We start from the raw sequence: 10000 nt of genomic DNA on the forward strand, positions 1-10000 counted from the left end.
TTTAAATAATAATCAAACGAGTCAGTAATTCGTTTGAACGTTGAGATTCGATAGGAATGAGCCAAACGAGTCGTCGGATTGAGACGAGACGTACGGGCCGATATGCCCGCGGTTACTGATTCTCCTCCACTTGCTTTTTCGAGAGACCAAATTTTGGCATTAAAGAAGCTTGTCACGAGGTGATGCTACCGAACTTCTACCGACTTAACTCGCTAACTAAGACGAGTAGAGTACTCTAGTTTTCAACGTTTTGACTCTCTCATACTTCGTGCCACGAAGCGCGCACGGCCTATTCTCTATCCGCAAACTACTCTCGACTATATTTAAATATAGTAGTGTCTCGTTGATGTAGAAAGGGAGAGAGAAAGAGACAGACAGAAAGAGATAGATAGAAAGAGAAAGAGAGAGAGAGAGAGAGAGAGTCATTCTCGACAAAACACCGGACTTGGATCATCGTCTCGATCGGAAGTACCGATCTGTTGATGCTATATTGTCCATTCTTGATTTTCATCTTCTTCTTTTTTATCATCATCATCATCATCATCATCATCGTCACCTTCGTTTTCTTCTTTCTTTATTTTCCTTCCCGCCTATTAATTAATCAATCAATCATTATTATTTCATTGAAGATTGATATCTATATCTACGAGATACATTTAAGTATTACGATTGGTATTCTTTTTGATATAACTATTCGATCGCAAACTTTTCTTTTATCTCGAGAAAGTGAATGAGAAAACGAGAAAGAAAACAAAACAGTTTTGATTCAAGATAAGATTGATAAAAACGTCGTTGCTCCGACGAACGACTCAGCGACACGGTGCATCTATATATTCGTAAATTGAAATTATTATTTAATATGTAAAAATTGTGCATTTTTAAGAAGAAAAATAAAATCTGTACCATCATCAAGGATCATCTCTATATACGTATGTTGTATACATTTATCCAGTGAATAAAGTAATTTAACCGCCGCTCTATTATCTCATTTTACTGTTAAGGCGATAAGACACCCAGTTGATTTATTAGACATTGGACATTGGACATTCGCCGAACATCTTTTAGTCGTTTGTCAAGGTATAGTAGTCATGAGAAGAGATATACGATGAATTACTGAAGAAACGAGATAAATATTATATATGTATCTGTGATCGTCTCTTTTGAAGTAATAAGGAAAGAGAAGAAAAAAAAAAAAAGAAAGACAAAAGAAAGAAAAAATAAAGAAAAAAAAAGATGGATAGAATGGTATTGGATCTAAAGAAAAATCTATATGTACAATAAATTAGGAATGTACAAACACGTAAAAGATCTATTAACGTGTAATCAACAAAAAAAAAAGAAAAAAAAGAAACTATTTACATATCGTATACTTCAGTCTACAATAATTTGTTATACTTTTCTTACCGGAAGTAAAGTACTTTGAGCGTCGAGTGGCCACAATGGTTTTTCCGGCTTAGGTCTTGTAGCATAATATGCTGCTACACCAGTGATTACAAGAGCTCCGGCACCGCTCAGATACGGAATGTAATCCTCGAAGTTCGACTGTAACACTTGATTTAAAATCATTTGAACTAAAGAGAGAACTTTATTGATTAGTATTATTTTTCTTTTTTTTTTTTTTTGATTGTCCAGCATCAATCGCAATTATATAATTAAAAAACAAAAAAGAAATTTACTTAAAAATTGTGTAAGGGTCAGGTGAATACTTGAAACTAATTAGATCGGCAATATCGGGTATCGAGATTTGAAAAAAAAAAAAAGGAAAAAGAAAGAAAAGAAAGCAGAGACCGGCCTTTTTTTTCATAATTTAAATGTAAAACAACGATAATTCTTTATACGTGCCATTATAACCTTTCTTTTTTCTTTTTTTCATCGTCAAGGTCGTTCAAGTTTATAGACAATAATAAGGAACGTCGATCAATAAAGATGATATGATAAACAAACGTACGTATCGGATAACAACGATTGTTCATAGATTATTCCTTCGTCCGGTATCGACGCAATATTACGTGCGCATAATAAAGGACGAATCCCATGTCTATAAAATACTACTAATAGGGTTTTGCGATAGTTAAACTAAACAACGGCACTGTGATATAGACGATATAGAGAAGTAAGGATCAACGTACGACACACGAACACAATATTCAACGACAAAGAGTAACTTAACGAGCTTTATGATTACTTTACTACACGTGTTAACACCCGCTTACAGGATATTATTAAGCGTGAGAATATGTCAGCTTATTTTGCTTAAAAAAGCGTATCTTTTTTTTTTTTTTTTTTTTTTTTTTCCATTAGTATCAACAAATAATATATACTCACTGACGAAACGTAGAGATTATCGTACTGTTCTCACTCGTACGTATTCAATGGAACAAAAACAATCTTCCTCGTATTCACGTTGAAATAAACTGCGCGTCCGCACTAACGAACGATATGTCTCTGGGTTTCTCTATCTCTAAGTGTACGTGTGTGTGTGTGTGTGTGTGTGTGTGTGCGTCTTTCTCTCTCTTTCTCCCTCCCTCCCTCTCTCTTTCTCTTTCTCACGAAAAATATCGTAAGAAATCTAGAAACTCGTTGAATTCTTGCCGAATAATGGCACCGAAAACAGTTCGGGCCAGATTGCAACTTTGGTCAGGGCCACGGCATGGCCTCGTGCACATTTGATTTTCTTATAGATTTTGATAGTTCTTTAATGATAATACAACGAGATAGAAAATTATGACGACGACGACGACGACGACGACGACGACGACGACAACGACGACGATGACTACGACTACGACTACGACGACGAAGACGACAGCGACAACGACGACGACGACGACGACGACTGACAGGTTTGCGTTGCGTTGCGGATTTTCGCTTGCGTATATACCCGCCGCGTCCTGACGTCACTCTGCAGCGAATCGATGAACAGTGCCGCGAGCGACCCTCCAACACCCCCAAACGGTAACGACAATAGCCCCGTTGCATGTGTTGTCGCGCAAAGGCGTAGACTCTCTATTTCTCTATCTCTTTCTTTCTCTCTCTCTCTCTCTCTCTCTCTTTTCCAGGACAAGTTCTCTTGCATTCGATTTTCCTCTCGAACAGTTGGCAGGGTAGATTCGAAGTATAACAAAATTGTATGTAAGCTCGGTCGAGTGGTGGTCTGCGGTTGATAAGAAATTACCAACGGCAGACACTCTTATTGGTAGCTATTTGGAGAACGATCCTTCTTCAATCCGTACCAGACACATCCGTCGAAGGACACGTGCAAACTCGCATTCGTTGATAGAGGCACACGGCATATGCCGTGTTGGTTCATCGGATCAGAAGTGAAGGAACTTTAGTTAGGGACAACCCTTTGGATAACTAACTCTTACCATGTGTTCTTCTGGTTCATGGAGTTTAATAATAATTGTAATACTCGGGATTTGTTATGTATGGAAAACTGGATTTCTCACGTGGCCACGTTCTACTAGTGTTAGAGCTACGGCGTCGATAAGATTAGATCTTAGTTTGCCTACAACGGCTTTATCGATCAATCGTCATATCTTCAATTCGACATCGGCTGGAAGAACGAATGATAAAAATCGTAAAAGGTATCGTGACACGGTATCAAGATATATGCTTAGACTTTACCATTTACGTCCGGAGCATGACGTTGTCAGAGCCCTTCAGCCTATTCACGTATCGGCACCTGTAATCGATGGAGGAAGGATCGTTGAGTTTTCTCTACCGTTAGTTGATTCACAGGAAACATTGGAAACCGCCGAATTGCTTGGTACCGCGGGTACTATATTTAGAGTAAGGAGCATAGACGAGATTTCGAGAAAGACGACTCGGGAAAAAATGTCAAGGTCAAGAAGGGATGAAACTTGGAGAGCCTTCAACGTAACATCAGCGGTCGCTAAAAGAAACGGGAATCTCGTTAGATTACATGTACATGGAAGGGTCTCTTATAGGCCAAGAGCTGACGGGCCAATTTTGTTGTTGAGTTATAGGAAACCAAAGAGAAGGAAGAGATATCGTCGTTCAACGTCCTTGGAACAGGACGATAACGAGGAAAATATACGTTGGGAGGATGATAGTCCTCGACGAAGGCGTAGAAACTCTTGCAAAAAGCGTCCACTTTATGTTGACTTTGCTTTGATCGCTTATGACGATTGGGTCGTGGCACCGCCGGGATACGAAGCGTATCAATGCGCTGGAAAGTGTTATTACCCGTTCGGTGATCATCTCAGTCCGACGAAACATGCCATAGTTCAAACCCTTGTACACGGTGCTCTTCAACGTACCGAAAGTATAAATGGTAATAAACCTGTCGGAAGAGCCTGTTGCGTTCCAACGAGATTGGCACCCACGAGCTTGCTCTATCTCGATTCAACTGGTACTTTAACGTATCAGTATGGTTACGAAGATATGGTGGTAGCGGAATGTGGTTGTCGGTGATCATCGTATAAGTCGTTTTTTCTTTTTCTTTTTTTTTTTTTTTTGTTTTGTTTTGTTTCGTTTTTTTTTCTTTTTCTTACCCTCCCTTCCCCCCCCTCCACCATCTCCCTCCCCCTAAAATCTACATATTATACTCGATTAAAGCATCATTATCATTTGCAGATATTTTATAAGGCTTAATGTTATAACTTTACAGATTCTTTTTATTAATAAAATTTTAATCCTTTATCTACAAACATGTCACTTTTATAAATAGCATCCTTGGCGAGTGATGAAAGGAAAAAATAAAAAAAAAAAGGAAAAAAAAAAAAGAAAAATATTAGGGCTAACTTACGCGCGCGCGTATACGATCATATACAAAATACAAATAATTCTAAGTCTCTCTTTGTTGTTCGTGTAAATTTATAAATATCCTATTGTGCGACAACGCATATAATCGATTTTAAAGTCTCGATTTCAATTTTCAAATATAGATTATTACTTAGCTAGACACTTTAGAACACATTTCGTTATTCTTTCTGTTAAGCAGATACGATCTGCCAGGTGAAAAGAGTCTTATTCTTCGTGTTTTTCGTAATCTATGCCTGCTGTTTGGTATCCTCTCGATCTTATAGATCTGTTGTTTGATCAATGTATCAGGTTGACTGAGTCTCATGCATAAGAAGACTTGACCAGAAAAATCCACGTCGGTTGTTAATTCCAATTTCGGTTCCATTGTCAATGAATATTCTGTCATACTTTGGACAAAATTTGAACGCAATTTGCTACCACCTTGGATTACAATACCGGCACTCATGTCTACCAAGGAATGAGCATTTCTCGACCAAAGACTCAATTGAATTTGTCCGGCAAGATCGAAACTCATGGCACCTTGAACATCCATTTCATTAACAAAACCAGCTGTAAGTGGTATAAATTCGCTGTGACTGTGCAAAGATGTTATCGCTTGGAAAGCTGGTGTTCTTTCGGATGCTGTTCCAGACCAAACGTGTCCCATCAATTCACCTTGGCCTGAGAAGAACACGAAAGGTCTAATACCGACACCTAACAAATCGATTTCCATTCCAGCCGTAGGTATTTCTTCGTCGGCATCTGCATTATCATCCTGATTCGAAGATACAAAATTACCAAGACCACGTGCGAAAAGACCAAGAGAAAACATTGTTTCCTCGTGTTCACCGGTTTCTAATACTACGTTTACAATACCACGTTTCAATAATCCTGCATTAATCTCTTGTATTGTTACGAGAGATCCATTACTACCCTTTGATTTTAAGAAGCTCCGTGAAAAAGCCGTACTCAATCCTTTTTGAGCTAACACATGATAATTATTAATTTCCCGTTGTAGTTGATCGAAATTCTCTTTCAAATTACGTGCGAACGTTTGATTCTTTTCAGACAATTGTTCAAAACGTTGATTCAAATATTTACGTATCTCGTATGCCAGATCATTATTGGCTAAAGATTCGATGAGTTCTCGAAGTTCCTCCTTGGACGGTCCACTCTCTAGAATGATATCCAATGCAAGAGTACGAGCACTGCTGTCTCTTTTAGATTTACCGATCTGATAAAACGTCTTAAATGCAGCTTCCTTAACGTCAGACGTTATATATTCACGTGGTAATGCTGCCAATGCACGCCAAGCTACAATACTTGTAGCAGAACTCTTATCTTCGGTGTATTTTAAAAGTATTGGTATTGCTTTTTTGCTCTTTAAATTTCTAAGAGCTCGTAGAAACTTTATCTTACACTCTTCTCCTGTACAACTATCTAAGCCTAATTCTAAACTAAATCTGGCCTTTTCTATCACAGTCGAGGTTCCATAATGTCGTGCAATCGCTGCTGCTGTTAACGCGAACGTTTCCGATAGTTTATCATTTTGCATGGTCTCCTCCGATCGTCTAAGAATATCTTTGGCTATATCAGCATCCGGATTTGGGGACATCGACAAGGCCCAAAGATATCTCTCGGTATCATCGCCTATCTCATCTTGTCTGAGTATCTTCATAGCAGCCTGATGTGTCGCTGTTGTCGATGTCGAGCCGTAAAGGTCCAAAAGTTGTGTCTTCAATTGTCGATAACGTGGACTCTTTAATAATTTTACTAATTGTTCGGTTGTCGTTCGTTTGACTAGAGGTAACAGCTTTAAAAAAGCCGATGCGGATTTCGTTGTTCCCAAAGCCGCATTATTTAAAGACTCGCGATAATCTTCGACCATTTGTTCCAACTGAAAAAAAAATCAATTATTTTTTTCTTTTTATCACTTTTACGTTTTAAAATCTTTTTTATTACAATTAAAATCTTTTTTTCCAACTTATTTCTATTAAAGAAAAAAAAAAAAAATTATATATATGTATCATATGCATACAAGAAATTGTAATAAAGTATCTTATTTATATAAATATATACCATTGGACATCCAGATTCTGGACAGGTAAAAGGTTCCATTTCCAATTCGATGTCAGTTTCTCTATAACCAGGTTGAAGAAGAGCCACAGCGTGTTTAACGGTATTTGCATCTAAATATGTTACCACCTTGTCATCATCCTTTGGAATCTCTATTAATAATCTCTTCGTCGTTACCATACTACCTACTTCCGGTCTGGTTACCAAAGTCAACTGGTGTTCTTCTTCCTCCTTGATGTTCGTTGGTAATAAAAACGACGACAATTCGTATGTGACATTACGATAACTGACAAGTTTTACATCGAGTATAGAATTAGGATGTTGTTTCTTTGGCGGTAAAGCGTTGGTGTTGATTTTACAATTGGATTTATGTTTAAGTATGGTTTTCGGTCCCAAGGAAACATAATTAACCGTGCAAAGACCCGATGCATCCTTTTCACGGATCTCATCGTCGAACGTTTTGTATTGAAAAATACTCGCCAAGCCACGTTTCAGATTCTTCGATGATACCGATTCAGACGTGTCCAAATAGACAGCTTTAATTTCACCATTCTTCCATAAAACGATTGCGGGCCTTTGAGATATTTCGTTCACTCTTGATGAATGTTCTACGAAACCCTCTGGTTCTGGTGCTTTTCGCGATTTAATCAATAATTGCGGTGACGAGATCTGTATACGAAAAAAACAAAAGATAGATATTTATTAAATTTTTATTTATCGAATTATTTTTAAATTTATTATTTATAAAATATTTATTCAATTTTTTTTTTCTTTTTTTTAACAAACATTAAAACTTTCGCGAAGTCTGTTATAGATTTTTATAATTCGAAAGAAATCAAACAGATATATATATATATATATATATATATATATATATATCGAATTTGTTAATTGCATTCGTATTCACGTTTAATCAATGTAAAAAATATCACTTTAATTAAATAAATTACAGATAACGTTAAAATACGAATCGACGTTTTTCTCCCCGATCGAAATCCAAAAAAGATTTAATAATCGTTTGTATAATTTAAATATAAGCCATGTAAAAAAGGTTATCGATATTATCAGAATTTTATCGCTACACGATAAAGAAAAATTTATTAATAAATACACGTACATATGTATATTAAATTTGCATATATATATATATATATAACTGTTCACGCGAGCTAATACCTTTTTTTTTCTTTTTATCATTTCATTTCATTTTATTTTTTTCCTTCTTTTTATATATATATATATATATTATTCGAAATGATGACCAGTGTAATAATTATCAGAAATTTGAGCACAAACAATATATTATATAATAAAATATAAATTACTTGTTTTTTTTTTTTTTCTTTTCATTTGATCTATAGATCGTACATTGAGATACGGTGGGGGGAGGGGAGGGAATAAAAAATAAAATAAAATAAAAACAAAAATAAAAAAGAAAAAAAAATGCCAAAGACAAAAGAATCCAAAAGACAATGGAACGTAATAACGGTATTTTTAAAATGGATTCTACAATGTATGCACATACGGTAGATCGTTAACGGGTTTTTACACTTGCAATTGAAATCAATTGTACCAGACGATATATTAAGCATGCCGATACTACCTAATCGAAATAACACATAGAAGCTTTGATAGATGTGACATGAATCTGTTCTTCTATCTCCTGGTCATATATACATACATATATATATATATATATATATATATATATATTTATGTAATGAAATAAAATGTAATATAAAATAAAATCACCTCGATATTCAAAAGAAAAGATTCTGGATCGTTGGGATCCCTCCAAACGGCGGTCACATCGAGCTCGGCAGTTAATTGAAAGCCAACGTCACCGGCAAACTTGGAGGGTCCAGATTCCCTGAACAAAACTGTTGTCGTTAGTTGATATTTCAGACCACTTCCGACATCCCAACCTTTGGTGGCACCAGCTACCGCTGAAAATAAAATGCACAATATCCAGTACATGTTCTTCAGCTTCTCTCTAGTTGACAATGTTCTGAACGTTCTTGTTGTGTCGTTGTTGTTGTTGTTGTTGTTGTTGTCGTCGTTGTCGTCGTTGTCGTTGTCGTTGTTGTTGTTCGATCGAAAAACTTCCTTCGCGATCTATATATTTTTTTTATTAGTGGTAACAATGGTTGTTATTGAAAAATAAAAAAGAAGCAGAAACGTAAGGGAAAAACAATAGCAACAGAAGGGAAAAAAGGAAAAGGAGCGAACAGAGACACTTCCACACACACACACAAAAAAAAAAAAAAAAGAGAGAGAGAAAAAAACAAATACTTCGTTACACGAGTCGCCGAATTGTAAAATATAGGATATAGGTTTTTCTTTTTTTTTTTTTCTTTTTTTTTTTATTATTATTATTTTTTCAAATTGATACTGTACATAAGTATAAATTTTCGAACGGAAAAAATTAAGAGCCACGAGGCGACCGATTACGAGTTTACGCGTCGTCTGTCGGATCCACTGTAGCCCTGTAAGAACCGCTTCACGAGTTAACGCTGGAATAGTTTCGTGTGAGAGTAAAAGTATATGTGTATGTCTGTGTTTTCTTCCTATGTGTATTATGTGTGTGTATGTGTGTCCATATCTGTGTCGGAGGACCAGTGACTCCCTCATGAGAGAATATACATCTAACATACTACTAAAAGGTCACCGTTAAGTCGCGATGAGATTCTAACGATTGCTATTACTACTGTGACAGACTAAAAATTAGATTTAAATGGACCAAAACGAGAATAAGGATACGTAGGTGAAAAAAAAAAAAAAAACCTAACTTTCTTTAATGCACGTAAATATGAGATATTTAATGAATTATTTATATGTAATTATCTTTCAATTCGAACGTCTTTTTATACTTTCTTTTGTACACAGGATTTTAATAATAATAATAATAATAATAATAATAATAATAATAATAATAATAATAATAATAATAATAATAATAATAATAATATATACATATATAATACTTTTATGTAGAGCATAAAAAAGCTGCATTAATTGGTACAATTGGATTTTTCGAAATATCAATGCACAAAATTGCATAAAATTATTTGCATGTTATGCAGCATCTGATAATATTTAACTTTGACCTATAACATTTTTATCTATTTTCAATCGTTTAGAGGATATAAACTGTTTC

General features: G+C 35.6%; 3 protein-coding genes across 8 annotated transcripts in view; 1 reads left to right on the forward strand and 2 right to left on the reverse strand.

The window, feature by feature from the left end:
• Positions 1-2823, reverse strand: part of LOC124427605 (long-chain-fatty-acid--CoA ligase 5) — a 10869-nt gene extending 8046 nt beyond the window's left edge. The window contains exons 1-2 of one of the 2 annotated variants that reach the window (XM_046970730.1): positions 2326-2823; positions 1405-1550 (exon numbers count right to left, since the gene is read on the reverse strand). In XM_046970730.1, coding sequence (XP_046826686.1) covers positions 1405-1550; position 2326 — 147 coding nt within the window. In that variant the 5' untranslated portion in view covers positions 2327-2823. Of the gene's footprint in view, positions 591-1404; positions 1551-2325 lie in introns of those variants that run through there. The other variant, XM_046970731.1, reaches the window with a different exon arrangement.
• Positions 2824-3028: 205 nt separating this feature from the next.
• On the forward strand, positions 3029-4780 carry LOC124427607 (bone morphogenetic protein 2-like). Its single transcript, XM_046970733.1, has one exon. It carries the CDS (start codon positions 3370-3372, stop codon positions 4435-4437), a length of 1068 nt encoding a protein of 355 aa, XP_046826689.1. The 5' UTR covers positions 3029-3369; the 3' UTR covers positions 4438-4780.
• Positions 4620-10000, reverse strand: part of LOC124427604 (microsomal triacylglycerol transfer protein) — a 9050-nt gene continuing 3669 nt past the window's right edge. For 2 of the 5 annotated variants that reach the window (XM_046970728.1, XM_046970729.1), the window contains 3 exons: positions 8596-8958; positions 6847-7512; positions 4620-6664 (listed from right to left, as the gene is read on the reverse strand). In XM_046970728.1, coding sequence (XP_046826684.1) covers positions 4919-6664; positions 6847-7512; positions 8596-8820 — 2637 coding nt within the window. In that variant the 5' untranslated portion in view covers positions 8821-8958 and the 3' untranslated portion in view covers positions 4620-4918. Of the gene's footprint in view, positions 6665-6846; positions 7513-8595; positions 8959-9135; positions 9614-10000 lie in introns of those variants that run through there. The other 3 variants (XM_046970726.1, XM_046970724.1, XM_046970727.1) reach the window with 3 other exon arrangements.

The sequence above is a fragment of the Vespa crabro genome, chromosome 10 (genome assembly GCF_910589235.1).
Source record: "Vespa crabro chromosome 10, iyVesCrab1.2, whole genome shotgun sequence".
In the NCBI taxonomy this organism is placed as follows: Eukaryota; Metazoa; Arthropoda; class Insecta; order Hymenoptera; family Vespidae; genus Vespa; species Vespa crabro.